At 35.8% G+C, this 23,349-nt stretch overlaps 1 protein-coding gene and 1 long non-coding RNA gene across 2 annotated transcripts in view; one reads left to right on the forward strand and one right to left on the reverse strand.

The window, feature by feature from the left end:
* The window catches only part of mgl (low-density lipoprotein receptor-related protein megalin), an 890,817-nt gene extending 870,496 nt beyond the window's left edge, over window positions 1-20,321 (reverse strand). The window contains exon 1 of the mRNA XM_090412774.1: window positions 20,216-20,321. Within this exon, the coding sequence (XP_090268900.1) occupies window positions 20,216-20,303 (88 nt within the window). The 5' untranslated portion in view covers window positions 20,304-20,321. The remainder of the gene's footprint in view (window positions 1-20,215) is intronic.
* Window positions 20,322-20,649: 328 nt separating this feature from the next.
* On the forward strand, window positions 20,650-21,306 carry LOC150093779 (uncharacterized). The gene is made up of 2 exons (XR_016550346.1): window positions 20,650-20,851; window positions 21,117-21,306. It is a non-coding gene; the product is annotated as an uncharacterized LOC150093779 (long non-coding RNA).
* The last annotated feature ends 2,043 nt before the right edge of the window (window positions 21,307-23,349 follow it).

Raw genomic sequence — 23,349 nt, forward strand, 5'->3', positions numbered from 1 at the left:
AGAACTAACAGTTCCGTTGACCTTGCTTTGCAATGAAAGTCTTGCTACGGGAAAGGTACCCAAGAAATGGAAGGATGCATGTGCCATTGCATGAGGGCGGTATTAGACTAAAAGTGTCAAATTACAGACCAGTTTGTGTTTCATCAGTAGTTGTTAAGATCTTGGAAAAATTAGTCAGGGACCATATACAGCATTGGGCAGATGAGGGTAATGTTATCTATGAGAGTCAACAGGGATTTGTTAAGGGGCACTCTTGCTTTAGTAATATGATTGCCTTTTATAATAATGTGACAAGAGCAAGTTGATGAGGGAAAGGCATATTCTGCCTTTTTTTTTTTTGGATTTTGCAAAGGCATTTGATGGGTGCTACATGATAACCTGATATTTAAGTTGCAGCAAATGGGTTTAGATGTTAGTCAACTGGATTCAGGATTGGCTATCTGATAGGTATCAGAGAGTTGTGTATGGTGGAGCAATATCAAAGAGGCAAAAGGTTACAAGTGGGATCCCACAGGGCTCAGTACTGGGACCTGTATTGTTTAACCTTTATATAAATGACATTGTCAGTGGATTGCAGGGTGATATTCAGTTGTTTGCAGATGATGTGAAGCTAGGAAGGGTTATTAGTAATAGTGCAGATGTGGCAGCCCTGCAAGAGGATTTGAATAAACTGGAGATGGGCAAATGAAAGGGGGGAACCACTTTAATGCAGCAAAATGTAAAGTCTTGAAGTTTGGGATACATCGATGGGATGCAGCATACTCTGTTGGAGGAGCTGTACTGGAGGAAGTAAGGAAGACAAGAGATCGGTGGGGGGGGGGGGTGATTGATAGAAACTTGAAATTCAGGGAACATATTGCAAAGGTGGTGAAAGTAACCCCGAGGATTGTTGCAATACTGAGAAGGACGGTGACCTGCAGAGATAAAAGAGTTGTCATTCCACTGTATAAAGCCCTTATCAGACCACACTTGGACTATTGTGTTCTCAGATTTGGTCCCCAGGATTTGAAGGGGATAAATTACCTGTGGGAAGGGTACAGAGGCAGATAACAAAGATGGTTTCAGGAGTATACAATGTTGGTTATTCAACTTTCAAAAGGCAAAGTTCTAAAAACTTACTTTTTGCTCAAATAACATTTCGGCATTCTTCTCCCTCACCAGGGCCATTGGACCCACTTTCTAGTTTTCCATAGTTCCATATTACAGCATCACCCAAAGCTTGAGGCTGATATCTGAGACTGACAAGTAGAAATAGTGAGGATATTATTCCTCTTTATAATTCTATGATATGATCACATCTTGACTGTGCACAGATTTGATCGCCTGCATTTCTTGGAAATGCGTATATGGTGGAGAGGATTCAGAGATGAGTAACTGTGATGTGATAGATCTGTTATATAATAGAAGAGATTATATAAGATTGATACAAAAGTAATTTGTGAGGACTAGTTTTTTTGTTTGGAGAGTGGTGAATTACCAGAGGTGGTTGTGAGTGAATGAGTTTAAGGAGCAGCATGTTACGTATTATGTGAATAATGGTTAATGAGGTTCTCCTACAATAAATCGTCTGACATTAAGGGAAGGGCTAAACTTAATGCATAACATTATACATATCCACAAGGAGATGTGTCTTGCATTATGAGAGATACTGAGATAGGAGTGATGTTAGCTTGGTCAACCTTTGCTACGAGTTGCCCAGTGTTGTACTACCTTACCCCAGTTCTCAAGATATTTTCAGGTGCAAACTTTGTTTGCTCACACTTGGATAAAGGATTAAACTAAATTTATTCTAGATATTGATAATATTATGAGAAAGGGATGTGATTCTATTATATGTTTAAAGAAAATTAAAAATACCTTTGAACTAATTGTTTAATGAGTGCTATTGGTTTTTTATTTATGTTTTATGGTGAATCCAAATACATAAGATTATTATTATTATAGGCACGTTCATGTAGTCAGACGATTTATCGCAGGAGAACCTCATTAACCATTATTCACATAATACCTAACATGCTGCTCCTTAAACTCATTCACTCACAACCACCTCTGGTAATTCACCACTCTCCAAACAAAAAAACTAGTCCTCACAAATTACTTTTGTAGCAATCTTATATAATCGCTTCTATTATATAACAAATCTATCATACCACAGTTACTCATCTCTGAATCCTCTCCACCATATACACATTTCCAAGAAATGCAGGTGATCAAATCTGTGCACAGTCAAGATGTGATCATATCACAGATTATAAAGAGTAATAATAACCTCACTATTTCTACTTGTATGTCTCAGATATCAGCCTCAAGCTTTGGATGATGCTGTAATATGGAACTATGGAAAACTAGAAGGCGGATCCAATGGCCCTGGTGAGGGAGGAGAATGCCCAAATGTTATTTGAGCAAAAAGTAAGTTTTTAGAACTTTGCCTTTTGAAAGTTGAAATTTGATTTACTGATTTGTGTTGTAAGCTACAGTGTAGGCCGAGTGCAAAACTAGATTCTGTTTGTTCTCAAGCCACTGTACATCACATCATCATCAAATGAAAGTCCTGATATGTATCTTCAAGCAGTGTACAGAATACTATGTCAGCATAATAACAGGGATATAGGAACAGTGACGATGCCTTGGTGATTCTTTATGATAATGCCAGGAGCATCCAAAATAAAGGAGGTGAATTGGTAGTGTGGATAGTCTCAGCATATCCAAAGATTATTGGTATCACTGGGACATGTTGACAGAAGATGATATACTGACAGGAATACAAGTAGTAGGGTATAGCATTTTTAGCAGGATAGAAAGAACAAATATGGTGGTGGAGTACTATTTATGATAACTGATGAATCGTGTCCTTTTAGAGTTGAGGATTTGGAGGGCAATGGCACTAATAGTTTTGAGAGCCTATGGTGTGAGATGGAGGTGGGCAAGACAGAATATTTAGCTGAATGTTCCTATAAGCCAGGGAGTATAGAGGGTGAAGAGCAGGAGATGTTCAGGCAGTGAAGCTTGGCAAGTACAAAAAAGAATGATCATTATGGGAGATTTTAACTATAGTATAAATTGGTAGGAGGAGGAACAAATGTCTTAGGCAGCATGTAGAAGAAAGAACACGAGGTTTGAGAGTTTTGAATTTTGTCATAGCATTGGAAGATTTGATTGTAACTGAGATAGCATCTGTGTCCCTGGTTGGAAAGAGTGGCCACATGGTTTGACTTGGAAGATAAATAGACATGCAGGTCTATCAAAGAGATAGGAATGTATGTGGAATCCATGGAACTGCCCCAGCTGATTTCTAAGATTACTATAATCACCCTGGGGCAGTTCCATGAATGGAGGAATTGGAAGGGTAAGATCTCATCAGTGCTTGGGAGTTGGTGAAGAAATATTTATTAGTAGCAATCACAAGTAGTCATAAGTTGTGTCCTTTCAGAGTTGAGGATTTGGAGGGCAATGATACTAATAGTTTTGAGAGCATATGGTGTGAGGTGGAGGTGGGCAGGACAGAATATTTAGCAGGGTGTTCCTATAAGCCATGAAATTAGAAGGTGAAGAGCAGGAGATGAGAGGAGCAGGAGAGGTTGCCAGCCTGGTTGGCCAAGTGGTTAGCGTATCCGCTCTCCAGCCAACAGGCTGCACGTTCGAATCCTACCATGGGCATGGATGTTTGTGATTGTCCTACTAACTCTGTGTGGAAAGGGAATCTACAACTCTACCACTTCTTCTAGCAAGACTTCACTCTCAAAACTTGGTGAGGTATGGGAGTGAACATATGGCATCTACGGGTGTCAAATGTGACTTTTTTTTTATTCACAGTGTACTACTTGTGATTAAAAAAAAAGTCACATTTGACACCCGTCAAATGTGACTTTTTGTGACTCTTTTTCACATTTGACTCAAATGTGAAAAAGAGAACACAATTTGGTGAATGACAAACAATATCAAATGGGAACTACAAGTAAAAAAGAGATTATGGAATAGATATAAAGAGAGTAGATGCATGAAGAATTTAAGACTCAGACTAGGAGATAAACTAGTATGGTAAGGAAGGCAAAACTGGAATATGAGAAGGATCTGGTCCTGAGATCCAAAGAAAATCCTAAGAACTTATTTCATTATGTGGCCAGTAAGAGGAGGAATGATTGTGGAAGAGTAACATTGGTGGATAAAAATGAGAGTGGAATGACTGATGCAAAGGACATAGTGGAGTTGTTCAATGAATATTTTATTGGGACATTTCATCATGGAGAAGTAAATTTTAATACTAGAGGGACAGGGCTGGTTTGAGTTTTAGAAGTGCAAGAAGACAGTGTGTTTCAAATACTGATACTCTGGATGTCAATAAAGTAATGGGATTGGATGGGATTTTGCAATGGGTTTGAGAAAATGTGCTAAAGAATTCATGGCTCCACTGACCTGACTTTTCAGTGAGGGGTCTGGCTATGGTAAAGGTGTCCAAGGGATGGAAGGAGGGCAAGATAGTGCCATTGCATAAGGGTGGTAGTAGAATTAAAGCATCAAACTATAGATCAGTTTGTATTTCATCAGCAGGTGTTAAGATTTTGGAGAAAATAGTGAGGGTTCATTTACGACATTGGGCAGATGAGAGAGTCCTATTATCTGTGAGAGTCAGCATGGATTTGTTAAGGGGGTACTTTTCTTGTTTTATTAATCGGATTGCTTTTTATAACGAAGTAACAAGATTGGTTGATGAGGGAAAGGCATATCCTGCCATTTTTTTTGGATTTTACAAAGGCATTTGACAGGGTGCCACATGATAAGCTGATATTTAAGTTACAACAGATGGGGGTTTAGATGTCAGTTTTGTGAACTTGATTGGGAACTGGCTGTCTGATAGATATCAGAGTGTTGTGTATGAGGGAACGGTATTAAGAATGCAGAAGATTATTATTTATTATTATTTATATGGGCACTCCATGGGGTCAAAAGACTCACTGTGGGACGCCCACTCTATCCATTAACACAATACCTATCACACATTATGATAAACCTATTCACTGTTAGGGAGCTCACAACCACCTCTGGAAATCCATTCAACTCATTCACCACTCTCCAAGTAAAGAACCTATAGTCTGTACACCCTTACTAACCACATTCTTAGAGAACTTCCAACTATGACGACTTGTTTATCCTCCTACTCCCCATGCACTGAAAATTTCTTGTGTGTGTCAATCTCATAGAATCCCTTTAGTAATTCATAAGTTTCTATCATATTTCATCTCCTCCCTGTCAGCTAAATTCTACAACCCACACACTCTCGATCTATCCTCACAGGGAACATTCCACAGAATGACAGACCTGTCACCAGTTTGGACACTCGTCTCTGAATCCTCTCCACCACTCACCGAGAAATGGTGATCAAAAACGCACGTGATCATGTGCACAATAGTCCACATGTGCTCGAATCATAGCCTTATAAAGAGGGATAATAATCTCCCTATCTTTACTTGTCGATGTGTTCTTTGGAATCCAAGTAATCCTCTGAGCTATTCTGTCAACTCTTGCAATTTTATTATTATTATTATGAGCTACTCCAAGGAGTCCTTAGACTCATCAAGGGAGGTCCTAAACATCGTGTTCAAAGCATCACTTTGCTTTGAACTCATTCACAGTCATCGCACCCACAACAGACTCTGGCAACCTATTTCACTCATTCACTACTCTCCAAGCAAAAAACCTAGTTCTACCACCCTCGCTAACTACACTCTTACTCAGTTTCCATGGATGGAACGTAGTTTTCCCACCACCAGACCCATTCTGAAAAATTTCCTGTGAATTAATCTTGTAAAAATCCTTCAGTAATTTGTATGCCTCAATCATATCACCCATTTTCCGCTTATCAATCAGTTTCTGTAACTCACAAAACTTCAACCTGTTCTTGTAAGGTTCATTCCATAGACCTGTTACCATCTTGGTCACTCATTTCCAAGAAACTCTGGTACCCAGATCTGTACACAGTGGTCAAGATGGGGGTCTTATCAAGGTTTGATAAAGAGGAACAATAACCTGCTTGTCTCTACCCGTCAAAATATCTATTCTTCAGTAACTAAGTGATCGGATGAGCTGCTTTAGACACTTTTGCTATATGCCACCTAAACTTCAACTCCCTATCCAGTCCCATGGCTTCATCTATTTCCTGGAGTATACTTCCATCAATGTGGTATACAGCTTGTAATCTTCTCACCCCAAAATTCATAACCTTACATTTTGCCACATTAAATTGACATCCATTCTTCTTTGCCCAGTCTGCCAATCTATCCAATATCATTATAATTATTATTATATTTTTTATGTGACAGCTGCAGGGAGTCCAAAGACTCATCGAGGTAGGTCACCTACTCTACAACTCTCTGTCTCCACCACTCAATCCACCAACTATGATGAACTGCAACTGCTCCAACACCATCTACTGGCCACTACCACCACCGCTAGTATTTTCACAGACAATCACAAAGGTCCATGCCCACGACAAGATTTGAACCCATGGCCTTTTGGCTGGAGAGCAGATATGCTAACCACTCGACCAACCAGGCTGGCTAAAAATATGTCCTCTGAATTTCAAATCTCTATCCACCATCACCCCTAGATCAAAGTCTTATCAATTTCCTGTAAACTAGTATCATCACTATAGTAATCTTTTCATCCCAAAGTGCATTACCTTACAATTTATAACAGTGAATTGACAACCATTGTCTTTCACCCATACTGCCAATTTATTTAAATCATCCTGTAAGACATCTACAGCCCTCCCATCTACACTGCTCAAAACAATTAGAGGATATTTTAGTTTCTGTCAGATAATTATAAATTTCTGCAAATAATTATAACTATTGGGTACTTTATACATGAATCAATATTTCTTACTTATGGATAGGGTGTAATTGATGATATATTGTTTAAATAATCAATATTTATTACAAATTTAACAAATTATAATTTCAGTATGAAATAAGTTTAACAAGAATAACAACAAGAATAGCCAAAAATGTTTTTGTTAATTTCTAACAGGGCATATGGTCTCCATTAACAGCCAAAACAGAGGTACATCTTGATTTCATGGACTGGATAAGATGATCAAACACTTTTTGTGGGATATTTCCCCACTCTTCTGTGAGAGCAATTTCGAGCTCTTGAAGCAATCGTGGCAGCACCAATCTAGTAGAAACACACCTACCTAAAGCATCCCAGGCATGTTCGATTGGATTACAATCCGGTGAACAGGCAGGCCAGTCCATTCGTTCAATACCTTCTTCCTCAAACCACTCTTGCACCAAATTTGCATGGTGTGGATGAGCATTGTCATCCATAAAAATGAATTCTTGGTTAATTGCAGCAGCATATGGACAAAATATAGGTTTCAAAATCTCATTGCAATACCTTTGGGCTGTTAAGGAACCATTTCTGATAAAATAGAGAGCAGTATGGCTACCTATGCTTATTCCAGCATATACCATCAAACTACAACCTTGACGTTGAGGTCGTTCACGAAAAAGCTGTAGATTATTCCTTGTTCCACTTTCACGCCATCTCAAGATATGTCAGTTATCTGGTTGCAGACTGAACCTGGACTCGTCACTAAAAGGTACATGAGCCCAATCCTCGTTGTCCAATTGTGGTGTTCCTGTGCCCATCTTCGGGCTCTTTTGTGATTTGCAGTAAGTGGAATGCAAACTATCGGTCTTCGAGCATATAAACCTATGGAATGAAAAGATTTCGAACATTTCCCGTCTCCAGAAAGCAATTCCAAAGTCACAAATTACGCTTTAAGATACACGACATGCTTGAGCGACAACTTGCTGTGTTTGTCCAGCTTCTAATCGACCAAATGGTAGAACAACAATCGTGTTGCTCTACCATTTTTAACAAAATAATGGGTGGTAGGTGACACAAGTTTACAATTGAAGTGATAATTATGCACTGTGGAAGTGAGTGCAACAAGCCACGCTTTTATACCTTCCACATGCTAATACGGCTAAGACATGTTTCGACAAGTCTTAGCCGCAGCTGCGTATTCTACACTGTTGTATATTAAGAGTATTTTAAAATAAATGTGTTACATTTGTAAATTATTTTCATAACTTTATAATTTACAAGAAAATCAAAATATCCCTAATTGTTTTGAACAGTATAGTTGTCATTGGCAAACAAGTGAATATTCCCCTTCAAATCTTTTGATATATCATTAATGTACAAATTAAAGAGTAGTGCTCCCAGTACAGAGCCCTGGGGCACTGGGATAGAAGAATTTAACAACAGACTGTAACAGGTAGTGTGCAGTATTAAGAAGGCAGATTTTCTATTGCTTAGGTGATTAAAATATAAAAGTGAGAGAAAAGAAGAATATGGAATCCCTGGAAAATCTAGTTTAGTGCCAAGGAATGATGCAGAAGAAAGGATATTGGAATTCTGTATTGAGAACAATTTCTTTAATGCAATCACTTTCTTTCAACAATATGGCTGACACTCTGGTATCGGAAAGTAGTATATGGGAAGTTTGAATCTGCCAGATTGAAGGTGACCGGTGGTGTACTGTGATTCCTTGAACCATTGTTGTTCAACCTATACATTAATGTTATTGGAAAAAAAACTGACAGGAGAAATGATGCTCAATTATTTGATAATGATGCAAAGATAGTGGGCAATCAAGATTGCTACTCATATATAGTACTTAGAAAAAAAATTGAATAGGCTGAAGTGTGGGCCTAAGATAACAGCTCTCAATTAGTTAACTGTAAAGTTTTGCACTTTGGTATAATGAGAAATCAAGTGGCATATTATACTGGTGGGATCATGCTTAGAGAAACTGATGAGGCTAAAAATCTTGGAATTATGATGGAGAGGAATTTGAAGTTCCAAGGTCACATAGAAAAAAAAAACTTTAAGTATATTCCCCTTATGGGAAGTTTGAATCTGCCAGATTGAAGGTGACCAGTGGTAACTCACAAGACTGCATCTTTTTCATAATTTTTTCATTATATGGAAGGTGGGGAGAAGACAAGGAAGGGGAGATCTGTTGAAGTTGCATTTGTGTGCAGCAAAGAAAGAGGCAATTTTCTCTCATAGAGCAGTGAGTGAGTGCAACAGTTTGTCTGTTAAAGTGGTTAGATCTAGTGTGAATGAGTTTAAGAGAAGATATCACAGCTTGTATGAGTGATGTACAGCCTCTTTCGATACGTCCTTGATTCCTTGAAGGTCTCTGATAATAATGATAATAATAATAATAATAATAATAAAAGAAGGTAGTACACATATACTTCACCAAACAGTGAATACAGAAATCAAATAGATTATGATTTGGCTGGTAACAAGGAGAATTTAAGGATGGATATCAGGAGGCTGTTGAGGAGAGAGAGAGAGAAAGATAAGTGTGGTAGGAGAGGTAGGCAGTGGTGTGTTTCCCAGGTATAATAGTATGCTTACATGCCAGCAGAGTTATGTGAGGAGAAAGGAGTTCATTTCATGAAATACCTCCATAGTGCAATTGGAAGAACAATAGAACAAGGCATCCTTTGATTGGAAAGGAACCGAGTTTGATTCTCGTTGTGATGAGAGGAATCCTTATGTGGGCTTTTTCAACTGAAGATGAGTAAGTCAATCTCATACAGAAGTAGCAAAAAAATAGAGTGAGTTTTTTTCTCCTAGAAACTCAGGATTTTCATCCCACATACAGGCAAACTGGCCATGAGATACAGGCAACAAATTCTATTTGAGGTGGTGGGCAGTAGATGATGTTATGTGTTGATGATAGCAGTGTCATTGTGTAGTTATAGGATTAAGTAGAGGAGAGGGTAAGTTGGATAATGGAATAGTATGTGCTCCCATGATGAGTCCTTGAACTCCTTGGAGGTGTTGCATAATAATGGAAAAAATATTACTGTTGGCAACAGAAGTAAAAGAAGTGCTATCAAAGCAAAAACACTGCCTGGTGCAGAGTGTGGAACTGATCATTAATTACTAATTGCTGAAGTTTAAGTAAAATTAAGGGCTGTATCAAATTTGATTTAAATCATATAAATAAAGCATTTAAAGTAGAAGTTGGAAGAAAGAAGTTAAGTTTGGATAAAACAGGAAAAGAAATGGAAGAACTGTGAGAAGAAACAAAATATATAATAATAAAAGCACAGAAAATCTGATTAAATCACTGTAAATGGCTGTCAGAAGAAGCTCTTCAAGTAACAGAACAAAGAAGAAAATTGAAACTCTCAGTAAACAAAAAAAAAATCTTTGGGGAAACAAAGGAAATAATTAGACAAAGTGAAATGATGAGGATAAAAGATATATACTGTATATATATCTTTTATACATATATATATCTTTTATACATATATATATATTATACATATATATATATATATATATATATATATTATAGTATATATATAGTATATATATATAGTATATATATATAGTATATATATTATAGTATATATATATATAGTATATATATTATTATATATACTACCACCAGTATAATATACTATTATAATATATATATATATATATATATATACTATAATAAAAAAAAAAAAAATATATATATATATAGAAGATTGAGAAAGACTGGATTAAAAGATGGCAGTGTGAAAGAGGTGACAAATTATTCGAGAGTGACTATGTATGGGGATTCAATTATTAGAGGTGTGGTTAATAAGAATTTGTATGGTGATAGTGGTTTTTCCCTTTCAGTCATTTCTGAACCTAAGTGACTTTGTAGGCAATGCCCACAAAGTGTTCTTAGTGAGATTTTTGCAGGGTAGTTCACCATTGATTTCCCCAACCCCCTAATTTTATCTAGGCTCAGGACTGGCATATGGCTGGGATGTATTCATGACTGTACTCCGTGTGTATGTGTGTATTCATGGGGCTGATTTGCCTGTTCTGGGGGATGAAAACCCGAGTTTCCGAGTGAAAAAAATTCCCACCTCTGTATGAGGCAGGCTAATTCACCTTTCAACGAAAGAGACCAGATAAAGATTCCTCACGTCACTGACAGGAATCGAACCTAGGTCTTTCTGACCAAAGGGCTTCGTCTGTACTAACTGAACTATGGAGGCTCAAGGTTTTGAATAAGGTTTCCTTTTCTGGGAGCAGAATGAGCAGAGTGATTGAAGCAATGGATACGAGGATTATGCGAGCAAAAGAGTTGCTAGTAGTAGAAGTAGTAGGCACAAATGATTTGGTTGGTAACAAGAAGAATTTAAGGATGGAAATCAGGTTGTTGAGGAGAGCTTGATAGAAAAGGTAGGCAGTGTGTTTCCCAAGTATAATAGTGATGAGTTGAGACAGTTAGCAAAGATTATGAATGGTTTGTTATTAGGTAAGGTTGGTAGTATAGGTCAGGTAAAGAAGGGAAATTTGATCGTGTCTGTATATTTGGATCATGTTTGGACATGTCAGCAGAGTTATGTGAGAAGAAATTAATTCATTTCATGAATGTATGGGATAAATTTGAGAGACAGATGAAGCTGTATAAGTGATAGATGAGTTACATATAAATGGATTTGGTGTAAGTCAGCTGGATAAATTGTTGCTGCAAGAGAGTAATGACTGAAATGAATAGAAGAGGGAATTTGGAATAGAGAGGTGAAGTGGCATGAGTGAAGAAAATGAGAGTAAAGGCATACAAGACAGACAGGAAAATAGGGCAGATATGGCGACTGTGTGGAAAGTGTAGATAATGGATACAGGAGTGGATGTGTGAGTGTAAAAGAAAGGATTGAGATGACTAGGGATGTGGGACAATATTTAGGTCTGAGGAAAGGTAAGATCAGTGATGATAGAGAGGAATGGAGGGGGAGGGAAGAGAAAGAATATGGAGAAGTCATATCCGAGAAATGGAATCAGTAAGACTTGTTATAGAACCAGAAATGATTTAGTAATTAGGTTTATGAAGGTCAGAAGTATTTCACATAAGGAGAATGAAACTGTAGTATTGATAGAGAACAGTCACCGAAAAATTGTCAGAATAAGTGAGAAGTGGTTGGATGAAGATGACATCCTGACAGATAGAGATGAAGGGATATAATGTTTTTTCATGAAAACAGACAGGAGAGAAAGGGAAGCAGAGTACTCTTAATAGTAGCAGAGGAATTATGGCCTAGAGATGTAAAGAGCACATATGGCACTGGTTTTGAAGCAGTATGGTGTAAGGTAGAGGTGGACAAGATGAAATATGTAGTTTGGTGTTAATACAGAACTAGTATTCATGACTTATTTTTAATGGTATTAACAACATCAAATGCACTATTTTATAAAAATTAAATTGGTCATATTTCACTGAATTTCAAACCAGCATCATCAGAGCAGAACATAACATGTGTATGCAACAGTAAGTAAGTGAAACACACACAGGAAGATATCTATATAAACAATCACATCATCATCATCCAGTCCAGCAGTATGGCATTTTAAAAACACTTACACACAGAGCCACAGCCATTTGTTCTAACGATGCAGCTCTGTCCACAGAACTCAAGTATCTTCACCATACTTTCTTGGCCAACGGCTACAATTCCTACAAAATAAATAAAATACTACATAGTCCACATTACTTCTCCCTCCTCTAATACAGTGCTTCCCAAACTAGGGGCCATAAGTTTTGTTTGGGGGGGGGCTTGAAATAATGAAAACAAATTTTAAATGTTTTAAGACTAAGTAGATTTTTTTTTAATCTTAAAAGAAACGTATTTAATTTTTATTATTTATTTTATGTTGTTGTTAATATTTTAATGTAAAAAATCCAACATTGGTGTTGGTTCACAAATTTTGCTTCCTGCATATTTCGGTGTGCTTAATGAATATTAGTAAATATATGCTTATTCATATAAGTTTCATTTCAATGGTATTGATAAGAAGTATAAAAAAGCTTACAAATGCAAAATCTTGAATATAAATTGTATTGAATATAAATACAATAAATATTACAATAATATATGTCTGCATTAGGATTTTTTTTTCGATGTGGGCTGTGAAATATTTTAATTTTTCCAAAGGGGGTGGGGGAATTGGCCTTTGGAAAAATTAAATTTTTCCATAAGTTTGGAAAATTAAATCCATAAGTTTGGGAAGCACTGCTCTAATAGACAGAACACAACGTTACCATATCTATTCATTATGTCAGAGGTACATCAGAAAAGATAGCCAAAGCACGAATGAAACATGGCCTTCACACTACATTGAAACCTCAAGTTCATATAAGGAGAATGAAACTGTAGTATTGATAGAGAACAGTCACCCAAAAATTGTCAGAATAAGTGAGAAGTGGTTGGATGAAGATGACATCCTGACAGATAGAGATGAAGGGATATAATGTTTTTTCATGAAAACAGACAGGGGAGAAAGGGAAGCAGAGTTTAAAATGTTTTAAACTCTGACACACAGAGCCAGAGCAAATCAAAGCAAGTCTGATTTGCTCGCCTAAGGATAAACTTCATCCTCTAGCACCCCTGGAGTGTATGAAGTTCCTTGTGACTGTGACTTGGCCTGCTATGGGCAGACAGGAAGATCTGTTAACATCCACCTGGAAGAACATAAAAAATACATTCACTATCATTATTATGGCAAGTCAGGACTGGCAGACCACGCTTTGGAAACCCCTTCACACAGAATTAGATGGAAGAAAACCAATGTGCTATTTAGAAGTCGTCAGATCCAAAAGATTATTTTTTGAGTCAACCATGGCTATGAAGAATTCTCCTAACCTGAACAAATATGGTTGCATTAATTTGTTAAAAATTTGGGAGACTGTTATCTTAAAAGCAACTCCCACATAGCTGTAATTTTTTCCCCTTACAATATTAGAGGGCACCAAAATAGGACTTTAGATCTTTTGTCCATTACAATTGTATTGTTCCACTTACTCACTTTAACAAATACATGTTGTGTTGTGCTTTTATATTTTGCTGAAATTCAGCAAAATATAAGCAAGTTAATAAAACATCTTTTTATAAACTAGTGAGTTTGGTGTTGTTAGCACCATTAAAAATAAGTCATGAATAACCATCAACATCTAAGCTTATCGTTAGACAGAACTAGTAATGTGGAGGACAGTGAGAAGGAAATGTATAGGCAAATTGATCTGGCTAAAAAAAAAAAAAGTGATATCATTATAGGTGATTTTAATTGTGGTAACATTGATTGGAATGAATAAGCAGTATCTGGGGGGGGGGGGGCAAAGAGAATGAATTTCTTGAGTTTCTGAGAGACAATTACCTTAGGCAATATGTAACAGAGATTACGCAAGGATCAAATATCTTGGATTTTATTATCTCATCAGAGGATGTTATTGTCAATGACGTGTCAAAATTTTCTGCAGTTGATGAAGTGAGTATCAAGTGATTAGTTGGGTGGTGACCAGCCATATGAGGACTTCTTCTGTGAGAAAGGGATATAGGTGGAACCATAAGGCTGGTGATTATGATAAATTCAAGAGATGGCTTGTAGCTATATCATGAAATGAAGAATTGGATGGTAAGGTGCTGCTTGAGATTTACTCATGAACTGTCCAGCACAAGCTATACCTGAATACATTCTCAAGGTCGATAGGAGAGGTGTGAAATGGATGAATGAAGAGGTGAGGCATGTAATTTGGAATCAGAAGGCACTATGGAGGCAACACAAGATGAGTGGTAATAGTCATATGTATGCAGTAGTGAGCTGTGGAAATTTTAACAAAGGGCTCGCATCATCGCTGACTTAGCCCTTATAATACTTATATTGCGACTTTGTAGAGCTTCTGACAGATATGATAATTCCTGTAGGATATCAATCATTAAAGCTAGATCTTTTAAAAATTCCAAATTGAGAAGCCGGTTTAAAAAGCTCTTATATTTATCATTTGATGCAAAATGCTTGCATAAAGCTTGGTAATTTCTCCACAAACCAAGAACCGTTCATAAACTGCAAGCTGCCCATTGTGGTCCAAAAACACAGCCGATCTTTAAAATTTCAATACCAAGGTCTTTTGCAATCGTATTTAATTCTCGTTGATTTTTTGGTGATTGATGATAAAAAGCATATAATTTATCCATAAATATTTCAAAATGATTTATTTCTTTAATGCTTTTTATCAAATCGTCTAATGCTAAGTGTAAACGATGATTGCAACACCTGATTTGTTTCCTAACATTATACTAGCTCCATCTGAACAAAATGCAATGAAATGATTATTTATATAGTTATCAGAAAATCCATATGAATTTAAAGTAGCAATTATAGTAGCATGTATACATTCCATGGTGGTATTTTCTAGTTCTACAAGATTATTAAACAAGAAGAACAAGGGGCTCGCAAATTTGAGAAAAATTTAAAAAAGGGCTCGTGCGAGCCCCTTATAGCATAGCTCACCACTGGATGTATGAGAGTACAAAAAAAGCAAGCAAGAAAGGTGAATCACTTGATAATGGCAGAAAAAGTAAAAGGAAGTAGAAGGAAGAAAGAATGATGATATTGGTTATTGAAAAACAGTAAAATGATAACTGAGGAGGATACAGTTGAAATGTTGAATGATCAGTTCATAAAGGCATTTCATCCTCTTGGATGTAACATTATGCAAACTTGAGAGAGCAGTGAAAAGGGAGGAGGAGCCACTGATGGTCAGTGAGCAGGAGGTATATAAGGAATTGAGTTGATGTCAGTAAGGATGTAGGGCTTGATGGTATATCACCATGTGGCTTGACGGAATGTTCCACAGAATTAACAACAACATTAATGTACCTCTTTGACATGAGTCCCAGATTGATCCAATTTATAAAGGAGTGGAAAGAAAGCAAAATTATTCCAAATTATAGGCTGATCTATATGGGTGAGATTGTGGTCAAGGTTTTAGAGGCCCACATTCTCACTAATGGACAGCATGGATTTAGCAATCTACTTACTTATTATAACAAGGTGACAAATGCATTGGACATAGGTGATGCATACATAGTAGTCTATTTATATTTTCCAAAATTGAAAACAGATGAGGTTGAATGGTAGTTGGATTGGAGATTGGCTGTCTGATGGGTCAGCAAGTTGTATATGGAGGAGCAATATCCCAGAAGAGGAAAGTCACTAGTGGTGTGATTCAGTGGTTGGTTTTGGGGATGTTGCTGTTTAATCTGTATGTAAATAATACTGGAAAGGGCATGAAAGGTGATATATATAGCTGGCAATGATGTGAAGTTGGAAAGAATTTCGAAGAGTAGAACAGATGATGTAGCCTTGCAAGAAGACTTCAATAGACTGTGTAGATGGGCAAATGAGTGGGACTACCAATTCAATGGCATAGTGTAAGGTTTTAAAATTTGGGAAGCAAAGATGGGATTCATAGTTAGAATTCACATTGCAAAATATAACTAAAAACTGAGATAATTATCATTCAAACCATCAAACTGATATTTCAAGCTTTACTTGTTATTATCATTATTCAGACCTCCATGGAATCATTATTATTATCGTTATAACAAACTATCATTGATGTTTGCTATAATCATTTGTTTTATAACAAAACCTCCTATCATGACGATGTCATGCAATGATAAGGTTCTATTATGTTTAACTCCTTCACACTTTTATTCATTCCAGTAAGGTATTCTAATCACTTGCTCACCACTCTCTGTGTACAAAATCTACTCCTCAGTCCCTTCTTTACTACCTTTACATAACTTCCTTGAATGGCCTCTCATTCTCTGCCCTGTGTAATAATGCATTCTGTATTAATCCAATAAAATCCACAAAACTAACTTAAACATCTCTATCACATCGTCACTTTTCTACCTATTCACTAACTTCTGCAATTTACATTTCCTGAACCTCTCCCCATAACCAACATATCCTGAGTACTGATATTAAATTAGTTGAGCATCCCTGAACTCTTTTCAGAGCTTCCACATCACAACAGAAAAATAATCAACCAAATCTGAGCACCACAGTCCATGTGTAGTATGTATGATCAATGCTGTCACATGTTCTCTGAACTTCAGGCAATTGTAAGACATCAGTTCCCCACGTCCCAAATCTCATCCATATTTTAAAAACATTCCACCATATTATTCCCTCAATAACGTACAATGCCCTATACCTTTGTACTTCCTGTATCTTGTGTTTATATAACATTAAAAACTGCAATTCCACTCATTCATCCAAGCTAAAAATCTATCTTAAATTCCTCACAGGAGTTCACATCAGCATCCCTCCCTTATAATTCTCAATTCTATATCATCCACAATAAACTGAATATACTGTCAATCCACGTGGAATATCATTAAGAAATAAAATAAACAGAAGGGACCCAAGAACAGAACCTGATTATCATTATTGTTTGGGATACTGTTGCTCCATGCACAACTTGATGGCATGCATCATATAGAAAGCCAATCTCTCAACCATTTGACCAGTCTATTATCCATCCCCATCTTACTCTGTTTGTACACCAACTTAAAATGAAGCAATCTCTCAAATGCCTTTGCAAAGAATATCACCACGTATATCACCACATTTTCCTTATCTAACACTCAATCACTGGATCATAAAATGCAAGTAAGCTACTAAAGCAATTCCTGTCTTTTACAAATCCATGCTAACAGAATCCTATGTCTATCAATCAAATTCTGTCTCAAAATGCTCCAATTTCTTAACATTATACAACTGCAGATATGTGAAAAATGTGAGTGGTCTATAAAAACTGGAATCGTGTGTCCTACTACTACCAATGAGTAGCAGCTATTTTGTCTTCTTTCCATTGTAAGACTCTCATTAAACAAGGTCAAAGGCACAGTCAACACTTTCCCTAAAAATATATGGTGATAATATCCATTCCCTAACCCACTCAACACATCATAAGCCTCCGATTCTTTCACTTATACTTCCTCTAGCATTCGTCTCCATTCCAGGTGTTCCACCAAATCATTCACATCAATAATATATGTAAAAATAAAGCAATTTTGAATGAAAATGGTTATGAACATGGAAGTTTATAAACTTGCTAGCAGTCTTTGGCAAATTAATTTCCGGTAAGATTAGACGGATGCAAGTGAACCAAATAAAAATATCGACTTTTCTCACTTCAGAAATATCTCAGTGACTCCAGGAAAACTCCCATTTCATACTTTAAAAAGTATTCCAACAGGTTCCATAAATAGTCGACTGAAAGAAGCGATATCAGGTGTAAGAAACAAGCCTTCAGTTAAAAATAATAATAAAATAAATAAATAAAAAAAATCAGCACAATTAACGTGTCGCAGCATACAATATAAGTTTTTATTGACTAATTCCAGTTATGGAATCAAACGCAATATCTAAATTGGCAGGTGCCTTTATGTTGCATAATCAAACAACAAAGTAATCACAAACCACTAAAAAAAAACATATCGCATCGCAAGCTACTATTATTATCTGCAGTATACATAACGTGAATTACATTGATTTTACTTGTTAATTACTGCATCAGGAAAACCGAAACCAGAAGAAAGAATATTAGTTAACCAATGAATAACAACGACTTGCCAAATTTCTGATGGAATGCGGTCCAAATTTAGTATGACATCATCTACCGCTGCCGGAACAAAATCTGATTTATCTATTACTTAAGACCTATAAAAACGACTCGTAGTGTTTGGTAATTATTTAAAATGTGAGTTTATAAATAAATAAATAAATATATATATATATATAACATGTTATTAAGCATACTAAGAAAACAGAAGAAAGTTTAATTCTCTGTGGGGGGGGGAGTTTAAAGTGTCTTCTATAGAGTAGAAAAGGAGAAGGGAGAGCAAATGATCTGAAAGGACAGAGGATAAGGAAAATGAGAAAGAAGTGAGAGAGAAAAAATCAAGATGAAACGGAAAGGACTGTCAAAGCCCTTCTCGCAGCAAGTCTTACGAATTAATAACAGCAGCAACGCAACTGCCAAACAATAACCTAGCACGTCTGGGATATATTCACAGGGAAGACAGAATGGATAAATGTACAAAGGGAATGAGAATACAAAGATGTAAAAAAGAGTTTTGACAGAATTCATATTCAAATAATGATTGCGTGAGATACGAATATATTAAATAATATGGTAAATGCTAAATAGTCAAGGTTTTGTTAGCCTCTTTGAACAAAAAATAAATACATTTTATATCAAATAAAGGGATGATTATAATGCCAGTCACGTTTAAAAAATGGTTTTCTTAGTATTTTTATTATTATTTTATTTCTATTTTATTTTATTTATTTATTTCTATTTCTATTCTATTTTATGTTATTTATTTATTTCTATTTTATTTATTTATTTTTATTTTATTTTATTTTATTTTTGCCCGGGCAATATGAAAGCTGCTGGTTAGGAGCGCATTAGATTATTATTATTATTATTATTATTATTATTATTATTATTATTATTATTATACCTCCAAAAAGTCCAAAGACTCATCGAGGAGGGCAATCAGAAATAAACAATAAATAAAGCATACTATAGAAATAATCCATGTTCTGAGCCTATTTAATTATAACACACGGAATCTGTTTTTTTTTTTTTTTTTTCAAAATAAACGAAAAAACAATTGCCATTTGCAGAAGAATCTATATCATAATGTAAATAGTTTATGGAATGTAATACTTTAACCGACCTCAATGTACGATAATATTTAAATTATGTAATTACTTTTTTCTCTTTTTTTTTTTGTGAAAGAAAAGTTGTACACACAAAAAATTATTTTCTCATATTTATCATTAAGTTCCTGTTTGTGAAACCACTCTCATCACTATACTAAGCTGGATTCACAGATGCCATTCACGCGATCCAAGTAATTATATCAGTTAGGACGCAACCACGTGTCCACAGCGTTTGTCACAGGTAACGTTGCTAGTATCATCTCAGAAAGTTAATCATACAAACGCACTTCGGCGTTTTTTTGTTTTTGTTTTTGTTTTTCTTTTCTTCTTTTTTCTTTTAGAGAGGGGGAACATATACAATACAGTATGACAGTAGCATATCTGCATTTGAAAATCACCTATGATTCAATTTTGTATTAATGTTTTAAAAAATGAGAACAAATGCACATCTCTTAATGTATCTAAAGTCAAAGTTTTTTTTTTTTTTTGTTTCAAGAAGGTTTCCTCGAATTGTTCTTACAAAAGAGTCAACAATATATCGATCATATTAATAATAATCACTTCTCGGCTAAGCTTTATATACATTCTTAGGACAGAGACAAAATTAACATCTTACCAGATCCCGTTGAATCCGTGAGTATTTTACATTCCCAAATAGTTAATATTGTTAAGAAAAGCCAAAATTTCCACAAGTTTCGACACATTCTTCAGTTGCAATCAACACAATATACAAATCACAGGTCACAGGTGGCAAACACGATCACAAAACATCACCACACTTCAAACATATAAAGATTTCATCCAGCTCATCACTACCTCCACGTTATCGACCAGTAAACATTTCAGGTACGATGTCACGCACAGGTTACACACTTGCAACCACAAAACAGGTTCTCTAGCCGGCGATCGGAGAATCGACGGTGGCGTGGCAGTGCGCATTCACAGTGCGCAAAGCTGGCCAAGGATCGTGCATAAGTTAAATCTCTTCTTTCTCTCTTTTACTAGTCTTTTACTACAATCAGTTATCTGTCATTCACAAACCCGCTAGTTTAAAGGCTACTCGAAGCGAGATTTTATTCCGGGAATGTTTTTATATCTGTATCGTGGTCAAATTTTCAATATATCACATATATCGTTAAAACGCCATTGTTTGTGTAAGTTTGTATTATTTGAAGTTCCGCACTTAGCCTGGATTTATAAAGAATCTGTACTCGCTGTTATGCCATTGTGAAGTTCGGAGTCACATGGTTTTGTGAGTGTTTGAAGTTTTCACATTTATTATACACTGACTGAGGCGATATTTATCATATGTTATTACGCACATGCTGTGTTACGATTTTTTTTTTTTTTTAAATGTTCGGATATTGTCATTTATATATCAAAACCATTCACAAACTTAAAAAAAAAATAGTTTAAAGTTCGGCATATATTAATATTTATTGATGAATATTAATTTAGGCTGCAGTATTAAGCGACTATCGAAAAAAATAATATACATATTGTATTTTTATTTGCAGAAATTCGTGCAAAACGACAGATGTGATCGCTTTTCTCCTCGAGAAATCAAAACAATATTGAATTTTCGGTTAAATAACAAAAATGAAACATTTATATGCTTTTCTAAAATAGAATATTGATGAAAACTTTAAATAAACACTAGTAGTGAGATGTTGAAGTAAATTATATTAATAAAATATTTAAAACCTAGTAGTATTTCTTAATCATCTTACCCAGGCATAAATTGTTGCTCCGCCTAATAAGCAACCATCTTTATATGAAAATGTATGAACATAAGCACCAATGTCAGTTTTTTTTTTTTTTTTCGGTACATTTTTAGGCACAGATTGGAAGCATGGCAGTATGTTTCGTATGTATACCTAGTGATGCTAGCAAATTCGTGCCAATACTGAGAAAAAACAAACAAACTTAAAACCATATAAAACAATAACTGTGTTGTACTGCAAGTACTACTTTTACCCTTCCCGTAGCAAGAAATAAATTAAAGTCCTCTTTAACGACTTGCACCGACCTTAGATCCATCAACTGCGAGTTTTGGTATGGTAGTTATGCTCAGTTTTCAAAAATTCAAGATTTTTATTTTTATCAAATTTAAATTTCATAATTTTTGTTTCTACACTGTGTATTGTATTCGTATAACTAAAATATGTTTAATATTTTTTTTAAATGTTTCACGTATTGGAAATTTATTATAACGCAAATGTGAAAAAAATACTTTAAAAATTATTCGTATTCGAATGAAATACTAATATAACTTCTCCCAAGTTGCCTTAGTCTGAGAGGGAATACTCCCGTGCTATTAAAATTCATAAGGATTACGCGAGTACTGAAAGTTTCGGAAACACGAATGCCAACATTTTGTAGTCTTATTACGATTATTAGTGATAATAGTACCACAATGAGATTATATAATTTTAGCACAATTTAGCTACTGAATGCTTATTTTTTTGGAATTCCAAGTCCTGGAAATTAATATAGCGAATCCTGAAACCATGAAGTTTATAAGACTTTGAAAGGGAAAATATATTGCTTGCATCACATTATTAACATGAGTATATCAATTCTTATGCAAAGATATATAATGATGGACGTTTACCATTCTGAATACACTGCTTGGAAAGAAATCAACAGACATCCCCGTGAGCAAGATGCAGTGTTCACGTAATGATTCACGTGTTTGTAAGCGGTATAAATTGGAGGAATATGATGTCCAGCTGCGAAAAGGCAATTGACTGAGTTTGCAAGAGGCGTTTAGGATGCCATGTTGCAGGCCTATCTGTTCGGCAAATTGTTGAGAAATTGTGCTGTCCAGGTCAACAATCAGTGATACCATACTGAGAGCAGGAAGTTAACTGCAAGTGCTATCAACAGTGGATAATCAACCACACATGACCGTTGGGTGCTACGAAGGATAATATGCAAACACCGCCATTCGTCTGCCGACACGTTGGATGCAGAGTCCCGGGCATCGACTGAAACACGAATCTGCACAAAAACATTCAGAACCAAGCCTCAGAACATGGATTTCCATGGTAGGACTGCAATATGCAATCCCCACATTACCCGAACCAACGTACAGCGTCGTCTTCAATTGTACACACTTCCCATTATGGAGCGACGAATCACGCTACATCCTCTACTGAGAAGATGGAGGATACCCGGTGACCGTCTCTTACCAAGTGCATAACTAACCCCAACTAGGAAATTCACGGATGGCGGTGTGATGGTATGGTCCCGTTTTTCCTGCAGTAATCGCAGCCAAAGAAAATCGTACATCTTATTTAGGTGGAGGCATGGCTGTTTGTTCCTCACACTATGGTGTCCATTGACTTCTTTCCAAGTGCATGTTATCTACATATGTCTATGAACAAAAATCCCCTTACACATGCTGTTTTTTTTTATTTTGTTTGTTTGTTTGTTTGTTTTGAAAAGCCATATTATCGTAGATGTACTAAGCTCTTGGCATGATGTGCAAAACCGAAAACTAACATCCCTATACTAATATCGTATTACGGGGTTGTTGTTTTTTTTTTTCCAACGCCCACGAAAAAAGAAAAGAACGAAAGAAAAGGGGGGAAAAAACTTATACGTCATTGAGTATGATGCAGAGAAAATGTAAAATAAATAAATAAATAAAAATCTCAAAATAAAAATTAAAAACTTGCAAACAAAAACAGAATGAGTTGTAAGCCATGTTACTAAGACTACTAACCTAGGATTATAAAATGAACC

The sequence above is a fragment of the Typopeltis vanoorti genome, chromosome 23, assembly GCF_054136105.1.
Source record: "Typopeltis vanoorti isolate ZY-2024b chromosome 23, IOZ_Tvanoo_1.0, whole genome shotgun sequence".
Taxonomy (NCBI): domain Eukaryota; kingdom Metazoa; phylum Arthropoda; class Arachnida; order Uropygi; family Thelyphonidae; genus Typopeltis; species Typopeltis vanoorti.